At 35.7% G+C, this 22,060-nt stretch overlaps 1 protein-coding gene across 1 annotated transcript in view; it reads right to left on the bottom strand.

Annotated features, from left to right (window-relative positions):
• Nucleotides 1-4,213: 4,213 nt before the first annotated feature.
• The window catches only part of LOC150079122 (E3 ubiquitin-protein ligase znrf2-like), a 92,982-nt gene continuing 75,135 nt past the window's right edge, over nucleotides 4,214-22,060 (bottom strand). Inside the window, exon 4 of the mRNA XM_090384161.1 lies at nucleotides 4,214-4,905. Coding sequence (XP_090240287.1) covers nucleotides 4,848-4,905 — 58 coding nt within the window. The 3' untranslated portion in view covers nucleotides 4,214-4,847. The remainder of the gene's footprint in view (nucleotides 4,906-22,060) is intronic.

Genomic DNA, 22,060 nt, shown 5'->3' on the forward strand with positions numbered 1-22,060 from the left:
AACTAAATGAATATTTTGCATCGACATACACACACACATGAGGAGTTCTTCAGCGAGGGGACTGCCAGAGGATCTTGTAATAACTGAGAGTAAAGTGGACGAGAAATTGTTGAAGATAAATACAAGAAAGGCACCTGGGGTGGATGGAATCTATCCAGTTATATTAAAGGAGGCAGCAAAGGAAGTAAGCAAACCCTTAGCCATAATTATGAGAGTTTCCTTGGACTCAGGGGTAGAACCCATGCACTGGAGATGTGCAAATGTCACCCCAATCCACAAAGGAGGATCAAAGGGGAACAGAAGTAATTATAGACCTGTTAGTTTAACTTCTGTTCCCGGAAAATTAATGGAGGCACTGGTTAAAGAAGCACTGCAGGATCATCTAGACAAGAATTCAGTTATAGTTCAGACACAGCATGGTTTTGTTAAGGGGAAGTCTTGCCTGACCAATTTGATTGGATACTATGATGCAGTCACAAAAGAACTGGATGCAGGGAATAACTTTAATATTATATACTTGGATCTTAGAAAGGCTTTTGATACTGTTGCACATGGAAGACTGCTGCACAAATTGGAGCAGTGTGGCATTGGAGGCAAATTGCTGCTATGGATAAAGGGGTGGTTGAGGGGAGAGAAGACAGAGAGTGGTAATCAATGGATGGACACTGCTCATCGTGGACTAATGTTATTAGTGGAGTCCCACAAGGTTCAGTATTGGGTCCATTATTGTTTTCTGTATTTATAAATGATATTGATGATGGTATATCAAGCTTAATGTCCAAGTTTGCAGACGATACGAAGGTTGGCAGGGTTGTCAAGGACACTACTGACACTATGCTACTGCAACAGGATCTGGAAAGGTTGAGAAGATGGGCTGAGAGGTGGCAAATGAAGTTTAACATTGACAAATGTAAAGTACTACATATGGGAAACAGCAACCCCAGAGCAACGTATCAACTCTGTGGTACTACACTGACAGTGGTAGAGAATGAAAGGGACTTGGGGGTGGTTGTGCAGGCAGATATGAAGTTCTCTGAGCAGTGCAGACGGGCTGCAAGAGTAGCTCATGGTGTATTGTCAATGATATATAGGAATTTTTCTAGCAGGGATAAGGAGGTGATTATTCCCTTGTATAAGGCAATGGTCAGGCCACACCTAGAGTACTGTATACAGGTCTGGAGGCCTCATTTCAAGAAGGATGTAGAGCTGCTGGAACGAGTACAGAGAAGGGCAACAAGATTAGTGAATGGAACAAAGGGGTGCTCTTATGAAGAAAGGCTTAAGTTTTGCAAATTACAATGTCTGGAGACTAGGCACCAGCAAGGTGATCTGATAGAGGTGTATAAAGCCTTGAATGGTTTGAGCATGCTCAATGCTGATGGGATTCTTCCTCTTGCTCAGAATAATCACCTGAGAGGGCATAAATTCAAATTGAAGAAAGACAGATGTAGGATAGACGTGCGGAAATTTGCCTTTAGCCAGCGGGTGGTTGGTTGGTTGGTGGTACAGACTTCCATCCCTTGTCGTGGAAGTTGAGAGCCTAAATAAGTTTAAGGCTCAGCAGGACAGGTATTTCGAACAAACAGAGGGGTGAAGTGGAAGTGGTTATTTTTTATTTACTTATTTTTATTTATTTATTTTTTTGGCTGATGCTGCATAAGCTTGCTTTCTTGCATCAAATGCCTCTACTAATGCTAATGCTAAAAACCCTGTGACCTGTCTACACTACTCAGAAAACTTCATGTCTAAGGGCACAATTACCCAGGTCTCCTTTTTCATTTCCACTACCCTTGGTGTTGTACCACACAGTTGGTATGTTATTCTAGGATTACTGCTACCCATATGCAGTACCTTGCATTTTTCAATGTTAAACTTCCATTGCCACTTCCCAGCCCATGTGCCTAATTTTTTTAAATCTTTTTTGCAGTAGCATACCCTGATTGCTGTGATTAAACACTCTGCTACCTTTAATTACTGACCTTTGTATCATCTGCAAACTTACATATTAAGCCTGATATGATTTCATCAGTATCACCAATAAATAACAGTGGAGCAGCACTTAATCCAAAGGGACTCCACTAATAAAATGTCCACAAAGAGCAGTGCACATTGATAACCACATCTCCCCCTGCAAACCATCCCTTTATCCACAGCAGTAACTTGTCACAAAGATCCAACTTGCATAGCAGTCTTTTATGTGTAACAGTAATGAAAAATTTTCAGAAATCTGATGTCAAATTATTTTTTGCATCCAGATCCTTTGTCACATTCATATTGGTCACACAATGTCTAATCACACAATTCCTTGCTGTGACTGCAATATAAATGCATTCCTATCTAGATGGTACAGTGTTAGTTCTTTAAGCAGTGACTCCATTATTTTTCTTGGAGCAGAAGTCAGGCTTACAATTCTGTAATTATTCCCTTCATCCTTTGATCCCTTCTGTGAATTGGGGATACATTTGCACACACATCTCCAGTCCATAGATGGTCCCATCTAACTTCCCATGATTTAATATACTTCCAGCATCTCCATCTCTAAAACATTCCTTTTGTTGTGTGAACATAGATACAAAATATCTATTGTTTTTCAGCAACCTGAGTAGGATCATCAACTGATATACCATTCATATCTAACAGATCAATTATGATTCATCCCTTTCCTTCTAGTGTTTATAAGTATTTATCATCACTTCTTTGTGCCAAAAAACTGATGGTGTCTTTGCATTTTCTTGTGGCAACAAGATCCTTTAGGATTCCATTCCACTGACTTTTGATCAGTAATGAATCTGTTTCAATCATGGTCACCAAATGGTGGCAAGCTTGTTCAATAATTGCAAATTTTTGAAATTTTAACATTTCTTTTGTATGCAAGCAATGAGCGACTGTTTCATTTCTCTTTCTCTAATGAAACAGTTTCTCTAGCAATTGTTTCATTAGAGAAAAGTAATTTCTTGCCACTGTAGCTTCACACATTAATCCCTATATGCTATCTACAAGTCTACTGTGCTCCACGACAGCATGGTGTCGTGGAGAGGTTTAAGTTTGATCGTAAAGACCTTTTCAAATCATTTAATCAAATTCAAATCTCGCTGGATGGGAGAGCCTCCCTTCCCAATTATTCTGGGCTTCTCAACCTGCAAACTGGCTTGTGCATTTGTACTTGTCCAAACATAATAATATATACTAAAGCTTATGAACTAGAATAATGCAAGAATTTGCACACCATGGCCTGAGTAGTCAATGTACAAAAATTTTCCAAGAGCAGCAACAGTGTAATGCAAATTTATATATTCTCTTCAGTATCATCCCAAACACACTTCCATTATAACCAAAATTTTTAAATTTTGGTCATAATGATGACCAAAATTATATTAAACAATGCAAATTTCAATTTTGCAATGCACAGTTTGTAGACAGAATAAAATAAAAATTCTGAAGTTCATGAGATATGTGACCAAATAAGGATGCTAGATAACTAACTGCTTCTTTCAGGAAAATGTATACAGTAATGAAATGAATAACACTAACTCTGATAAAAAATCACAAAATTTTACATTGTCATTTATTTTTCTTTTGCTCAGTAGCTATGTCTATGCATACAACATGTGGGGAAAAATCACTTCAATTGCCATATTTATCACAGTTTTTTTTTTTTTTTTATGATCATGATTGCACAGGCCAATGTTTTAATTAAAAAATATATTCCAATGTATTAGCTGTATATTTTTTATTACAAATTTTGGCATAGCTATTCTAATGTGTAAAAACAAAAATATTTATCAACTATAACAACACTATAAACCAGTTTAAGCATCTGACTACATCATCACAGTTAAAAATTTTCATCTAGAAGAAACTTTTCAATATTCTTATACTTTTGAACTTCACTCATTAAAACAGAAATATGACATGCTGACATACTTGAGAAATGTGGAAATATAATACACAAAAGTAATTTAAAGTCTAGAAGCAGTATTTCACAAAACTTCCAGAAAACATGAACATTTATATTACAGTTGAAATATTACAATGGCAATGGCATTTCTGATTTAAGCCCAATAAGATGGCACAATAAACTTTCCCAAATTCAGTGACAAAGTATATTACAATGGAATACCGATATGATGCATGAGTTGAACATACAATGAACATCGATAACAATATCAATCAAATAAACAAACAAAAAACTATATAAATCAAAATAACCTAAAATAGTGAAGATTTTGTAGCAGGTTTATTACACTTTTTCAGAAAATTTATTTACATAAACAAATTTTTTTATGATTTAAGGCCTAAAGGGAAAATAAAAATAATTAAACTAGTCAAAATATTATTTTTCTAATTTGATGTTAAAAATGATAATATTAATAAATACAAAATAAGACTTATTATCAAAACATTTTTTAAACAAAGCTTGCCTTGCTTGCGAGCTCATCAAAAAGCCACTGCTAACTGATGGAAGGTGCAGACAATTATCAAAAGATGCTGTAAAAATGCATCTGAGCACAAAGGTGCTTACAAAACTAGATAGCCTCTGTGGTGGGTGAACGAGGTATCACAGGGTGCAGCCCCAAAGAGAGGCCAGCTCCCATTATCTGCTAGGGGTTTCAAAGGCACGGCTGATAAAACACCAACATAAACATGGGGTACACCATTGCAGACTTTCATTATTGCACAGCACCTATCAAAACAAGATCTGCAAAACAATTCCATCTATGTAGTCCCCCCCCCCCCATGCAGCATATCTATCCTGAGTGTAATCACTGCTCATTATATGTCCTAGTGAGTTTCACAGTCCATCTATTACCTGGATTCCAGAATTACTGTCATTTATAAAAGCCAATTCAGTCCACTGGGTGTTCCGGGCATGATCGATTAACATCAAACCATGCATCGATACAACTGAAAACAAAACAAATAATTAAACTTTTAAGTCAGTATAAAAGAAATATGAAACTGTTTTTGAACAGTTTCATATAAAATATATGAAATATGATTTACTTATATAAAATAAGTAAATTATTATTTTTATTTTTCTAGGATGTGCTGAGGGAGGTGGGGATTCAAAGTAAGTGCCCACAAAACATGGCATATGATTCTATGTAAGGAAATTACTCTGAATCATACTCTTTGACACACATTTCTTGACTCTGGCTTTCAAGTACTCAGAAATATCTGAAATTCAGATATAACATCCCTACTGAATAGAAAACCACTTGTGCTGCAAGTACGTAATGGGTAAGGGCAACAATACTATTTTCATTTGGGGGTGTAGGACATTATTTAATTGATGTAAAGCAGCACTAGCTATATCATAATCATTTTATGATATCAATTGATATCAAGCACACAAATGCAAAATCTATCTAGTGTAGCTCCTTTTGAGTACACTAAACTGTAAATTAAACCATATTAAAAGAATTGATGCAAAATGCAGCCAATAGTACTGAAATACCATTGAAACTTTCATTAACGAGAAAATTAAAAATCAAAATAAATTAATTAAAAATACAGAATAGATAAGCAGGTGCCTATCTATTCTGTACCAATAGAAAAATAAAAAGAGGTAGAAAGCACAGAGGCCTCCTGCTTAAAGAATACATTCCTCAGAGTGGACGAGTACTGGTGCCACTCCTATTTGTTATCGTCCTTAATGATGGGCTACAGGGTAAGTTTTCAGAGTTTGCTAATGATTTAAAGGTAAAGTAGTTAACAAACAGAACCAGAAAATTATGCTTCAGAATGGCTTACATCTGTAGCAAAAATGATCTGAAAATTGGAACTTCGGTTTAATGCTTTAAATGTAAGGTTTTGCGCCTGGGGAACAGAAATATAGGAGTTACTTTAAAAGCTAGGGGATAGTGGAGTTAAAAGTGGTCCAGGATGAAAAAAGGCTCTGGTTACGATTCAGTGAGACAAACATTTTTAAATATATTTTTTCTTCATAATAGACTAATGCACATTTTAATGGTTATACAAGAAACTTATGTATACAACATTCAGGATACGAAGAATCCCGGTTCACTGTATTATATACTTCTTATCCATTATCTATTACATTATCTGGAGGTTTAGAGCTTCTTAGAAGGGAAAATGACCTAGGGTTATGAATATTAACTATACAAATACATAAGTACTATTTCAGAATTTATAAATATTTTACTCTGCCTATGTATGGGAAACATTTTTAAACTCAGGATTTCTAATTGCTTTACATTCTGTTCATTAAACTCATTACCAAGTTTGAAGGATGAACTCCAAAGGAGTTCATCCTTCCAACTATAACCCTTCAAATTAGAAAAATATAATATAATTATTGTACTCATATAATCAGTATAATTAATAATTTATATCTGTAGCATTAAAATAAAACCGCCAAGGAGGGACGAATAATTAGAGCCAACATGGTAGATAGACAAAAATACAGTTATTCTTTAAAGAATTACTAATGGTAATTCTTTAAAGAATAACTGTATTACAAAAAAATTACAAAAGACTAATGGTAATCTACAGAAATAAAGTATTATAAATTCAGCTTTCGGCATACCACAATTACAATAAGACAGAACAACAATCCACTAAGTAATTCCGAACTGTTCAAAACCATCAAAACTTAACGGCAAATGCTTCACGTGGTCAAAGATATCCAATTATATATAGTGATGAAAACAATTGCAACATGTCGCTTCCATTATATTAAATTATTTATACTAAAAAGCTTTTAGGACTGAAAGCTTCAGACCATGGAAAATTCACTAATCAAGCAAGTTAATGCATAGCATCATTTTAGTTCATAGTAAATCACCAAAGTAGGTGAAATGGCATCATTTTTGTTATATCTCCTATTGTGAATGCCTTCACGAGTTGCCCTGATATTGTACTACCTCGAATAGGCAATGCTTCGCCAGTACAGAAGTTTTACTTATTCTTGGCGAATAGCACCACCCAGGATTGGGGTAGTAGTTATCTGCCAAGAATAATTAACATTAGTCTTCTCCACTGGCAAAGCGTTGCTTATTCGAGGTAGTACAATATCAGGGCACTCACAAAGGCATTCACAATAGGAGATGTAACAAAAAATATGCCATTTCACCTACTTCGGTGATTTACAACGAACTAAAATGATGCTATGCACTAACTTGTTTGATTACCAAAATGTTTATATTATTTAATTTTTTTAATATAAAAGTAATGAATTTCTATATATTTAAAAAACATTAAGTGGGGAAACATCATTATAATAATACACTGTGTATTCTTTATCACATACTTCTTACACAGGAAAGCTTTTTACCCATGAAACTTCTTATGCAGGAAAATAATACATTACAATATATAGAGTTGAAATTGGAAATTAAAAAACCAAACCTAGTACAGGGGAAACTTTTTATGTGGGAATTTCTTATTTGGGTTCTACTGTATTTAATTCAGTGTCACAAAACTATAATGCTTGCTACTTAGAAATTTAAGAGTAAGAAAAGTGAATACTCTTAATTTGGATCCACAACAGAAAATGTATAGCATTTTATCACCGATTCAGTCTCCATACAAATTGTTCTGCCATCAAACTCAGAGTGTTCATAATATTTTTCTCACAACCCTTAATTAAATTTTATTGTAATATTAATGAAATTAAACTCCATATAAGTTAACTATAAATTAGTAATATACAAAACTATGGTTATTGGGTGATTTCGGCAAAATTCACAAGCCAACATTTTCAATGTGAAACTACCTGCACTATACTTTAAACATGCATCACAGGAGGTAGAGTTCACCTTAAAAAAGAAACTTGCTTCAAGTGAACATACCGAACTGACTGAGGATGTATAACAAAATTCCAAAGTTAGGGCACTTAGTCCTATGCATTTCCATAATTTATCGTTTTAGTTCAGGCATGATGTACCAATAGAAAAAAGTGCACAGTTTTTCTAAGCAATAATTTTTTAAAACATGCTAAATTTTAATTTTCTCATTTTTATTTCTTCACTCATATGAAAACAGTTTCATATTTCTTTTATACTGACTTAACCATACAGACCAGGAGGTAAATTCGGTTTGCAATATTATATGACTATTTACTTCTTTTATTAATTCATTCATTATTAAACTAAAAAGAATGGAGCTCACTGTCTCCTTGCCTTATTCCTTTAGCTATTTCCATGTTTACTTCATTTGTTTTAATTAGTATTTATTATCTCTATATTAGGGCATTTCAAACCTGCATGGAAGAAATGTAGGAGCATATTTATAAAAAAAAAAAAAAGTTCCCATAAAAAGTATATCAAAAATCTATGTTCAAGAACTGAAACATAAAAGAACCTGAAATAAACATCTAAAAGGAAAATATCTCGAGCAGCTGTTCAAAGTAACTTCCATTTTGTTCAATGCAGCATTCAGCACAAATACTTGATTTCCAAATGTCTTATTGTTTCAGGACTGCATGGCAAAGTGCATAGAATAAACCATGAATTTCATGTAAGTCCACACAAATTAAGCTAGGGGTGTGAGGTCAAGGGATCTGTGGTAGCCCTTTGCAGGGTGATTCTGACCAATTCTTCAGCATTATACTCCATATTCAACGAGTCAGAAACGTGCTGGTGAACCACCATGAATAAACTACATCCTCTGCTGAGTTTCAAGAGGTATGCTACCCAAAGTCTTCGGTTGTAGTGATAAAACAGAACGTTTAAAAGGAACGTTTATAATGGTTTATAGATCCAGAAACTACTAGTAATAGTAGAAATGCCCAGCATCCATAATGAAATATAAACAAATAGGTTAGATAAGTGTATAGGTAGTGGTGCTGACCTGCCAGGTGTAACTACAATGGAAAAAATTAAATGAAAATATCTAAATGTTACTTAATGCTGTAGGTCTTGAGATTTTAACTATGCCATCAAGGACCGGCAGCCAAAACCAAAGGAAACACAGCAATAAGCAAGGCCTCTGTTTCTGTTATGAGTATACACAGCAGACAACAAAGTGAGTGTACGTATGCATCATAGGTAACCTGACAGAGACCAAAAAGAAAAGGAATAAAGAACAAAACCAGTATAATACTAAGATAAAAGCAAATTCAAAATTATGATAAAATTAAAACCAATTAATTCCAGTTAAAGAAAAATATTTTTCTGCTTTCGCTCCTTTTTTCTTCTACAACTTTTTTATAGAAGAAAAAAGGAGCGAAAGCAGAAAACAAAGAGTCTTTTAAATGCTACTTTGTTAGTTCTTGATTTCTCCCCTTTGCTGGTCCCATTTGCCTCATTTGTTTAATCTGTCTTCCCCACCACACAGGTAATGTTTAATTTGACCAATTCACACCTTCTCTCCCCCATACTCAGGATTGCTTTAACTGTTATAAATTTGCAGGGAACTTTCGGCTAACTTCTTTGGTCTCCGTTACAGCCTTGTGTCTGCTTCCCTCACCGTCTCCTGCCAGACTCGACAGTAAGTTGTCAATATCCTTACTATATTCTTTCATCTTGAACGCTTTCTTAATTAAAATTCAAATAGGGCTGGTTGCTATTCATTCAGTTTTTCTTTAACTGGAATTACTTGGTTTTAATTTTAGCATAATTTTGCATTTTACTTTTTATTTATTTTAGCATTATACTGGTTGTGTTCTTTATTCCTTTTCTTTTTGATCTCTGTCAGGTCAGCTATGACATATACATTCTCTCTTTGTTGTCTGCTGTATATACGTCATAACAGAAACAGAGGCCTTGATTATGTGTGTTTCCTTTGGTTTTGGCTGCCAGCCCTTGATGATGTAGTTAAAATCTTAGGACCTACAGCATTAAGTACCATTTATATATTTTCATTTAATTTTATTTAAATTTTATGTAATCTACTTTTATTTTCCAGGTACTTTTTAATTTTTCCCATTGTAGTTACACCTGACAGGTCAGCACCATTACCTACACACTTACCTAACCTATATATATTATAGAACTTCGGTGAAAACACCATTATTTTCTCATAAAAGTGAACTGCAATTGTAGTGTAAAAGACAGATTTAATCGTATCTCACATTGTCACTACCTCGAATAAGTAATGCTTCACCAATGGAGAAGACTATTGTTACTTATTCTCAATGGGCATCACCACTACCCAGATGGCACTGTTTCAAGGCTTGTTGGCTTATTGTCGGTGGGTGGGCAGGTACCCTGGTGTTGCAACCATGCCAACCCAGTTATGAAGTTAATTCCACAATATGAGAGATCCTAAAAGGTGTAAAAAGTAATGCTAAATAAAAATATAAATGCACAAGGCATAATACGTTATGAGCTTGAAATTCAAGCTTATAGAACTTCGGTGAAAATATATTCTTTGCTCATAAAAGTGAACTACAATTGTAGTGTAAAAGGTATCAATTTAATTATATCTCATATTGTACCTATAGGGAATTTCTAATCAGTGTCCTTACTTGGTCTATATTTTGATCAGTTTTCATGGATACTGGATTGGCTTAGTTCTGGATGTTCATAGTCTTCCACATTCTCTCTCATTCTCTCTCTCTCTCTCTCTCTCTCTCTCTCTCTCTCTCTCTCTCTCTCTCTCTCTCTCTCTCTCTCTCTCTCTCCCCCTTCTAAAAATCTTTTATGCTATCCAAACATGCAGGTTCTTGACATAGTATCTTGACGTACCAACTCATAATTTTCAGTTGGTGGTTTCTTTAGTTTTGTTAAAAATCTGCAGGTGATTTGTTGTTTGTTTTCCTGGAAAACTTCAAAAACATAAGCAATGAAAACTGTCTCACTGCAAAGCAAATGAGCACATTGGAACATGATTTGGCAGCCTATTAGGAAAGGGTTCAAGATCAACTGCTGTGCCTTTGTTTCACAGGTAGTGCTTGGTGTATAGTGGCTGTGTGTGTGTGTGCAGTCTCATTATTTAATCACCACACCTTGTATAATAAACAAATTTGATGAATGTCAAGTACTGGTTTGGTCAAATGTTGACACTATGATTATCAGAGACATGGTACCATTTGGCCATAAAGGATGGGGGTAGAGTTATGCTCTTGACTAAGAAGTGCTAAACTAGTGCATCCAGTTTATGTGGGTGGCTAGTGCAGTATTGTCAGTTTGGTGTGACATAAACACTGCAAACACAGATATGAGAATAGGAGTATGTGATAGGCCAAATTACTGTGATGACTGTAACAAAGTTATACCAAGATATAGTGGACCAGTAAATTTAATTGGCTTACAGTGAGAGATTTTAACTTTGCAAATATTGATTGGAACACTTGAGAAATGGCCACTCACACAATGGCATGACTTTTCTTGATTTATTGGTGACTGTTTTCTACATCAGCATGTTAGACAAGCAATGGGAGAAAGCAATACTCCTGATATGATTATCTACAGTGACTCCTCATGTATTTACTGGTCCACTATATCTTGGTATAACTTTGTTACAGTCGTCACAGTAATTTGGCCTATCACATATTCCTATTCTCATATCTGTGTTTGCAGTGTTTATGTCACACCAAACTGACAATACTGCACTAGCCACCCACATGAACTGGATGCACTAGTTTAGCACTTCTTAGTCAAGAGCATAACTCTACCCCCATCCTTTATGGCCAAATGGTACCATGTCTCTGATAATCATAGTGTCAACATTTGACCATTAAGAATATCCAAAGGAACCACTAAGGTGGCATGATCATAATATATTAGTGTAGAATCTACATTATAACTACTGTCAAGGTTAAGGAAGGGATTTGCTTTTGTAAAGGTGACTACAGTGGTTATAGACAATTTTTAAATTCCAAAGAGTGAGACCAACTGCAAATCCTTAATGGGAATCATTCAGAAAGTAAAAATAAATGCTACTAAGCTTTTTATACCAACTAAGCGATACTGTTCAAGGTTTAGACCAAAATGGAAATCAGATGAATTAAATGAGACTAGCTGCAGAGAAGGGGGGGGGGATTTTTTTTTTTTTTTTTTGTGTACCCTGTATACACGAAAGGATGCTTTATTTTATGTGAAAACATCCTTGGCTTGGACAAGGTTAAAGGGGTTTAGTATGAAAAGAAAACATCTTTTATTTTTTTTTTTTTAGACAGTTTCATTAATTTGAGGTTGCAATACATGTTCAATAGGTAATTTACTTACAATGTAGTAGTAGTAGTAATAGTGGCATGTGATGCAAGAAAGCAAATGTATGAGCTTATGCAGCATCAGCCAAAAAAAAAAAAAAAAAAAAAAAAAATCACACCGTTCCCTCCAAATGCCTGTCCAGTTCCTCCTTAAATTTATTCAACCTATCAACTTCCACAACGACAGATGGAAGTTTGTTCCAGCAATTAACCACCCGCTGGCTAAGGGCAAATTTCCGCACATCTATTCTACATCTGTCTTTTCTTAATTTGAATTTATGCCCCCTTAGGTTCGTAATCTGAACAAGTGGAAGGATCCCATCAGAATTCAGCGTTCTCAACCCATTCAAGGCCTTATATACCTCAATCAGATCACCGCACAGGTGCCTAGTCTCCAGCCACTGCAATTTGCATAACTTAAGCCTCTCTTGGTAAGAGGATCCCCTTCATTCCCCTCACCAATCTTGTTGCCCTTCTCTGTACACGCTCAAGTAAATCTACATCCTTCCTAAAATGAGGCCTCCAGACCTGTACGCAGTACTCAAGATGTGGCCTGACCATTGCCTTATACAGAGGGATAATCACCTCCTTTTCCCTGCTAGCAAAATTCCTATATATCATTGACAAAACCCCATGACCTGCCCTGGCAGCCTGTCTGCATTGCTCAGAAAACTTCATATCTGCCTGCACAATTACTCCCAGGTCTTTTTCATTTTCTACCACCTTAAGTGTAGTACCACACAGCTGGTACATTTCTCTGGGGTTACTTCTACCCATATGTAGTACTTTGCATTTGTCAAGGTTAAACTTCAGTTGCCACTTCTTAGCCCATATGCCCAAATTATCTAGATCCTGTTGCAGTAGCACACTGCCATTACTGTCATTAACAACCCTGCCAACCTTTGTATCATCTGCAAACTTCGACATTAAGCCTGATATACCTTCATCAATATCATTGATAAATATACAAAACAACAGTGGACCTAACACTGAACCCTGTGGGACTCCACTAATAACATTAGTCCAAGAAGAGCAGCACCCACTGATTACCACCCTCTGTCTTCTAGCACTTAACCATCCTTTTATCCGTTGTAGCAACTTACCCTTAATACCATTCTGCTCTAATTTGTACAATAGTCTTCCATGCGCAACAGTGTCAAAAGCTTTCCTGAAATCCAAATATATGATATCAAAATTATTTTTTGCATCCAGTTCCTTTGTAACCACATCATAATATCCTATCAAATTTGTCAGACAAGACTTTCCCTTAACAAACCCATGCTGTGTCTGAATTATTGCTGCAGTCTTCTCTAGATGATCTTGCAATGCATCCTTAACCAGCGACTCCAATTTTTTTACCCGGAACCGAAGTTTGTGACAGCTAAAATATGATACATACACTTGAGATTGTAAAGAGTGCAAATGTCTTTGAAACATAGCATCAATTATAGTTCCATGATTAGTAGTCAATACAGATCTAGAAGTATTTAACATTAGTCCAAATTTATTTTCTAAGAAATCAGTCAAAGGTTTGGATTGAGTATCTGCAAAATTAACGTTGAAATCTCCACTAAGTATCATTGGTATTCGGTTGCATTTCTTGTGAGAAATCTGTCATAGCAATGCAGTTCCGTCAATTGTGCAAGGAAATAAAACGAAATGGATGAATTCAATGATGTGTTCGATCTTTTGGTTAAGTGAAATGTAAATGACTACCAACAATATCGTTTGACCATCAGAAAGGAGGCATTCAGCTGCATAAATGTCTCCAACAGGTCTAACACATGGATTTGCCAACAGTTTGTTGATAAATCATTTCCATACGAGAAGTAACATGAGTAAGATTTTCTCCCTTACGATAAATTGTTGATCTTCTTGTGTGAATTGAACGACACAATCAAAGTTAGGTATGCTTACTTCTTTGTTATTTAGCCACGTTTCAGAAAGTAGAAGTAAAGTGAATTGTTGTGTGACTGCATCAATGAGATCGTCACTGTGAGCACGTAAACTTTGATAATTTAACTTTAGAATGGAAAGATCTTGTCATTTGCTGATGAACTCATATAAAGTACCTTGCATGGTAAATAGAGGATTACTTGACAACCTGGTCATTTCAACTTGAAGTGCAAGAGTGGATGTAATGCTTCTCAGTCCATGATAAAATTTCTTTTCTCCATTTGTGGCAATAATGTAAAGATCACTGATATAAGTAACTCGAGATACAGCAACATAAACTAGCTGTTGTTTGTGACACTTCTCGTATTCATAAACTAAGGAGTTAAAAGTACCTCCCTGAGATTTATGGATGGTAATAGCACAAGCCAGTATTGGCGGGAAATGATTTCGTTTAGCCAAGATCATTCTGTTGTTATTCAACGAAACACTTGTACTTCTTGCAATCGGTACTGCTTCTAAATCGATTTCTCTAGCCCAGCGATTCCCAACCTTTTTGACCTGCGGAGCCCTTTCTAGAATCAATTTCTATGGAGTCCCCCCTTAGGCTTAACCTATGTTTTCAAGTTAATGGTATTTAAGAGTAGTGTTACGGGGGGGGGGGGGGGGGAAGAGGGGATAGATAATAAGGGAGTGTAAAGTAAAGAGATATTTAAACAATTGTACAATGTCCATACAATAAAATTATATTTTACAGTAAGTCTAAATTAAGACATAACATAAAATAACGTATAAATATTTAATCAGACACCTGTGGTTGTGTTTTTTTGCAGAGTTTTCTAATTTCAGGTTCAATTGATGATAATTGCAGGCGAATGTCTGGTTCTGTATTTTGTTTGTTTTGGTACGCATATGGTAAGCGACTTCTGTATTTTGTTTGTTTTGGTACGCATATAGGCAGAAAATCCCACTTCACAGAGATATGTAGTTGAAAAAGGAAGCAATACTAATTTTGCTTTCTCAGACAAGATTTTGAATTCATCTTGAAAATGCAACCAAAACTCTAGTACACTTGATTCTGAAACGCGATTTTTAGTTCACTGAGATGTCAAAATCTATGAGGAGCTCGTATTCTGCTGGGTTTAAACTAGGTGTTTTTTTGTTAAGGCTGAACACATTCAATACCCAATTAAAGTCATTAAGCACCTCCTCTTGAGCTGTCGGAAAATAATGTTCAAACGAGTCTTTCAATACTTCGAGATGCACCTGAATATTTTTCTGTATTTTTTCTTGAATCTTGATATTATTTTTGTACAAGAAGCTTTTTGTAAGAGGGAAGCAATCAATATCTTCCTTTTCCACGCACTCCAACCAATACATAAGTTTCCTTTTGAAAGAAGACACGTTTGCATTTGCATCAAAAACTGTGGCCGTTTTTCCTTGCAATGAGAGATTCGTTTCGTTCATTTTGCTAAAAATGTCAGCTAAGTACACCAGTTTGCACACCCAGTCTTTATCATTTAAAACCGTCGCCAATAGAGCGCTATGGTCCATTAAAAATGCTGCTACCTCTGCACGCAGTTCCATCAAGCAACCAAGTTGTGTTATCACAGGAGGATGATGATAATGTAAACTACATGGGCAGAAAGTTACTAGAAGAATATAAAACATGGGGACTGACAGTTCATTTTAATAGGACAGAGTACATGAATCAAAGTAACGAGGTCTGGATTTAGATGGAATACAGGTGAAAACTGTACAGCAATTTAAGTACCTGGGTGCAATTATTCAGGCTGATGCAGGAAATTGAGAGAAGACTGGGTAGAAGGTAGAAAGATCATAGGAATACTTAATTCTGTGCTATGGAATAAAAATATTATTAACAAAACTAAACCTCAAATATATAATGCAATATTACAAAGTGTTTTATTATATGGATGTGAAATTTGGACCTTAACTGAAAGACAAAAAATAAACTACTGGCTGTTGAGATGGATTTTTGGCTAAGATCGGCCAGAAAGTCTAGAAGTGAAAAAGTTAGAAACGATGTGATAAGGAATACAATGAATGCCCAAAAAACTATCATTAATAAAATAGAGGAGAAAAGATTGGAGTGGTTTGGCCATTTGAAAAGAATGGAGGATGACAGACTGCCCAGAGAAGCCATGGAATGGATGCCATAAAGAAGGAAAAAGAGTGGAAGACCAAGAAGGATGTGGATAGAGGGTGTGAGAGCAGCCATGTATAGAAGAGGACTGGTGGATGGAGATTGGGAAGATAGAAGAAAATGGAAAAAAAAAATAAAGGAATGACTTTTCGATGTTAGGTTGAGGAGAACAGTTGTAATAACGAAATAAATCCTAAGAAGAAGGATAGGTTCCATCAGCTTCAGGTGTTTTATTTGCTTTTAGATTCAGAAATTTCTATCCCAGTTTATTCTGAGTCATCATAAAATCATTTAGCTCTCAGTTATAAGTGTACTTCTGGTATTCTCATCTCTAAAAACTTTGTCGTGGGTGATTGTAGATATAAAATATTTATTTACCTTTCAGTAACTTGAACAGGATAATCAGTAGTTATGTCATTCATATCTAGTGGACTAATGTTCATTCCTTTCCTTATAGTGTTAACATGAGCAAAGAATTCTCTGCTACTCTTTTTTGCTTTCTTAGCTAAAGACTTCTCATATAGTGCCTTAGCTTGCCTAACACCCTATTAGTGACTTCATTGTAGACCAATATGTACTGCAGGTTTCTGTGTTTTTGTTGTGAAAACATCTATGACAGCACTTGAGAAATCAATCAGTAATGAAATTTTCTTGTAATGGAAATGGCACAATTGATTGGTAACAAAATTTTCTTGTAACGGAAATTATGCAATTGATTGGTAACGAAGAAAGCTGACCACTTAGATTTTAAATGAAGCAAATTGCATCACTTCCTATTACGTGGTTGTTAGATTTTAAATGACACAAATGATGTCACTTCCTAAATAGCGCTGACGATGCTAACTCAGTCACCAACGTTGGTTCGGTAGGGTAAGTAGTTGATTCAGTAGGGTAAGATCATACCAAAATACGGAAATTGTCACTTCCTAAAGGCCACTAACTCAGTCACTAATGTTGATTCGGTAGAGTAAGCAGTGGGTAGTAATATTACGCAAGAATAAAAGCTTTGACGCCACTGAAGAAGCCTCTTGTGTCAAAAAGGAATGAGTTCAAAAACATAGAGAACGAAAAAATGCAGACTTTAATAAAATCTGCAGATTTTATTAAAGAACATTCTTTCACACAAAACCATTTCATTGCTTAAAATTTAAATGGCTCTGATTCAAGAACGCAACAATAGAACAATCACTTCAACCAACAATAACTTCTTGCAGTAGTTTTTGGTTTTGATGTCATACTAGTCTACAAATGGATTTCACTTACTATTGAATTGTAAAAATAAAAGTATACAATATATTAAAAAAAACCTATAAAAGTATTTTTGAAGATGGCTAAAACTCCAGCTGAGGGAAATCGAGAGAAGTATGCAAGAATAAAAGCTTCAAAGCCACTGTGAAGAAGCTTCCCATGTCGACAAAAGAACGAGTTCAAAAACATAAAGAACGGGGGGGGAAAAAATGCAGTTTAAAAAAATCTGCTTCTCAAGATTTTGATCAACATCAACCTTCTACATCGACTTCTCATCAAGAAGCTGGACTGCTGACATCATGAAATTATATTTGAGAACTTTGTGAAGATTTCAATCCAGAAGATTTGAGTTAAATGAGTTATCTGAGGATTTTCAATTGATTCCTGAACTGGCTAGACAGAGTATATTGTAACAACCAGCTTCAAATTTGAGGGAACTTATTTTGACCAAGGGGAACACCCACTGAACTGCACTTCTGTGACCAACTCGGAACAACTTCCAGGTGCAGCTTAAACAAAGTAGGTGACAAACAGCATCCTTGAAATAGTCCTTTGGAAGTTAAATTTTCTTGATATTTTTGAACCAATTTTTATACAGCATGTATTGTTCTTGTAGATTCTTCTAATTAATTCAATTAATGGCTGGCTTATTGATATTTTTTTCATAGCCTTCCACAGATGATTTCTTGGCACATTATCATATGCTTTCTCTAAGTCTATGAACAGCATACTGCTGTTCATAGACTTACTGATCTTGGTTTGTAGCCTGACATTTTTCCAGAATTTGCTTAACAGTGAATAAATGGTCTATACGTGAGCATCCAGTTGAAAAGCCATACTGTCCCTCAGAAATAACAATCTCTGTTTTGATTTTATCACTTTTCCGAATAGTTTAGCAATAGAGCTCAAACACAGTTTCCTCTATAGTTGGAGCATCTTCTTCTGTCACCTTTCTAGAAAATTGATGTAATGTATCTGTTTGTAATCTCATCTGGTATTTCTTCGCCATCGCATAATTTGTTGAACAATCGAGTTAGTAGATTTTGGAACCTATCCAGTTATATTAAAAAGAACAAGAGAAAGATAAGCAACCCTTTATCCATAATTAAGAGAGCATCCTTAGATGTCTGAGTTGATGTCTAATGTCTAAGTTTGCAGATAATACAAAGATTGACAGGGTAGTAAATGACAGTAATCACGGTATGCTATAACAAGATCTAGAAAAATTAGGCAGATGGGCTGATAAGTGACAACTGAAGTTTAACATTTACAAAAGGAAGGTACTGTATATGGATAGCATTAATCCTAGATAATATACCAACTGTGAGGTATCACACTCAAGGTAGAGAATGAAAAAACTTTGGAGGGGAAGGGGAAATTGTGCAGTCAGCCCTGAAGTTCTCTGAGCAGTGCTGACGGGCTGTTAGGACAGCTCATGGGGTTTTTTCAATGATATAGAGGGGTTTTGCAAGCAGGGATAAGAAGGTAATTATTCCATTGTGGTAAGGCTGTTTGTTTGGGAATTTTTTAGGTGCATGGGTGTCTATGGCCATAGTGCACCACTGTGGTAAGGCCACATCCTGAGTACTACATTCAGGTCTGGAAACTTCATTTTAGAAAGGATATGGCTTTGTTGGAATGGGTGTCAGAGAGGCATGACAATATTCGTGGAGGAAACAAAAGGTTACTCTCAATCAAGGAAGGCTTCAGTTTTGCAAACCATAGTGTCTAAAAACTAGGCACTTGCAAAGAGATCTTATTGAAATGATAAAGGATTTGATTGGATTGAGTAATCTAAATGTTTATGGCATCCATACTCCTGCTCAGACAACACAATAAAGGGACATAAATTTTAACTAATGAAGGATGGTTGCAGGATGAATGTACTGAAATTTGCTTTCACTAGAGGGTAGTTGAATGCTGGAACAAATTTCTACCGGTGTTGTGAAGTGGGTTGTATGAATAACATTAAGGAGGAATTTAACAAATTATTGGGGGGAGGGGGAGGAGAGATGGACAGGTAATTGGTTAATGCTGTATAAGCTTTGTTCCTTGCATAATTTACCAGTACTAATATTTAGCTCCCAGTGTCAGTTTATATTGAAAGTTGGTCTGCATTTTTGGCTTTAAAACTCACTTTATCCTAGTTGTAGCCATTGGCACTGGCCTGTCTTAAACAGCAGGTCAAGCACTTGTGATGTGCAGTCTTTGAAACATATGAATTTAGTGATCCTGTGCTTTCATGTACTCTGTCCACACAGTTGAAACTCCCAATATTCTTAAAAAACTGTTTTGTTTAATTTTTACATTGAAAATTTCAGAAATATGTTCTCATGCAAATGGGAAACAAGCACGATAAACTATGAAATATAACCTGTGGTCCTGTGGTCCCAGGGACAACAGCCACCTTCATCCTTGTGATCAAAGTAATTGCATGTTTTTAACTGCTACATCATGATCAAAGCTTCTGCAACATGTTTCCTGGATGCTGTTTATTTGATTTTGTAACAGAATTTTAAGAAAATATCTCTATTGAAGGCAATATTATAAACTTATTGTGTAAACAGAAAAAATACTAGATCAAGTAAAAGGGAAGGGTTATTGCTTTCGTAAAAGTGACTACAGTGATCTCGGACAGTTTTTAAATTCGACACAATGAGACCAACTGATGATGTTACCAACATCAAATTCTAAATGGGAAGCATTCAAGGAAGTAATCTTGGAAGTTAAGCTTTTTGTCCCAACTAAAAAAATGGCGTTCAAAGTTTAGGCTTAAATGGATGTCAGATGAATTAGTGAGATGCGCGGCAGAGAAGAAAAATGCATTGGATGCATATAAATTAACAGGCAACACAGGAGTCTATGGCAGATATAAGCTAGTCTGTAATCAAGTTACAAAGGAGTAGGCAAGCAAAGGCAGATTATGAGAAATATTTGGCAAAGTATGCACAGAAAAACAGCAAAGACTTCTTTACTTATGTAAACTCTAGAAGGAAGAGATGATTCATGTTGGTACACTTGATATCAATGGTTCGATTGTTGATCCTGCTGAGGAAGCTGACAAACTGAATGTTTTGTATCTACATTCACGTATGAGGAATGTCTGTAAGGAAGTGAAGGCGAAGCTTATCAAACTCTAAATGATTTTGTAATAACTGAGAGCAAAGTGTAGAAATTGTTGAAGTTGAACATAAGAAATGTAATATAACTGGATATAATATAGCTCCTTTAATATAACTGGATAGATTTTCTTCCTCCTTTAATATAACTGAATGGGATCTATCCAGTTATATTAAAGGAGGAAGAAAAGTACGTATGCAAACCCTTAGCCATAATTATGAAAGCTTTCTTGGACTCAGGAGAAGTACCCCATTGACTGGAGATGTGCAAATATGTCCTCAATTCACAAAGGAGAATCAAAGGGTGACACGAGTAATTTCAGACCTATTAGTTTATCTTCTGTTCCAGGGAAAATAATGGAGAAACTGGCTAAAGAAGCACCGCAGGATCATCTAGACAAGACTGCAGTTATAGTTCAGACACAGCATGGGTTTGTTAAAGGGAAGTCTTATCTGGCAAATTTCACTGGATACTATGATGTGGTCACAAAGGAACTGGATGGAAAAAATAATTTTAATATATACTCAGATTTTAAGAAAGCTTTTGATACTGTTGCACATGGAAGACAACTGTACAATTTGCAGCAGTATTGCATTAAGGGCAAGTTGCAGCTATGGATAAAGAGATGGTTGAGTGGGAGAAGACAGAGTGGTAATCAATGAACACTGCTCTTCGTGGACTAATGTTATTAGTGGAGTCCCTCAGGGTTCAGTGTTGGGCCCATTGTTGTTTTCTGTATTTATCAATGATATTGATGAAGGTTAGCAGTATTGTTAATGACAGTACACTACAGTAACAGGATCTAGAAAGGCTGAGCTGATGGGCTGCTGAGAGGTGGCAACTGAAGTTTAACATTGAGAAATGTAAAATACTGCATAGTAACCCCAAAGTAACATACCAACTATATGGTACTATACTCATGGTAGTAGAAAATTAAAAGGACCTGGGAGGGGGATAATTGTGCAGTCAGATATGACGTTTTCTAAGCAGTGCAGACAGGTTCCAAGAGTAGCTTGTCGATGATATGCAGGAATTTTGCTAGCAAGGATAAGGAGGTGATTGTTCCCTTGTATAAGGCAATGGTCAGGCCACACCTTGAGTATTGCATGCAAGTCTGAAGGCCTCATTTTAGGAAGAATGTAGAGCTGCTGACAGAGAATGGCAACAAGGTTGGTAATTGAAACATGGGGTTGTTGTTGCCAAGAAAGTTCTGCAAATTTCAGCATCTGGGAGACTAGGAATCTGTGAAGTGATCTGATTGAGGTGTATAAGGCCTTGAATGGTTTGAGCAAGCTCAATGCTAACCTTGCATCTTGCTCAGCTTATTCACTTGAGTCAACATAAATTCAAATCGAGGAAAGACAATTGTAGAACAGATGTGTGGAAATTTGCTTTTAGCCAGGAGGTGGTTGATAGTTGGAATAAACTGCGATCTGTCATAGTGGATGTCAACAACTTAAATAAGTTCAAGGCAGAACTAGACAAGCATTTGGAGTGAATGGATGGGTAAAATG

Source organism: Mastigoproctus giganteus, chromosome 10, assembly GCF_048544385.1.
Source record: "Mastigoproctus giganteus isolate SK-2022 chromosome 10, ASM4854438v1, whole genome shotgun sequence".
NCBI lineage: Eukaryota > Metazoa > Arthropoda > Arachnida > Uropygi > Thelyphonidae > Mastigoproctus > Mastigoproctus giganteus.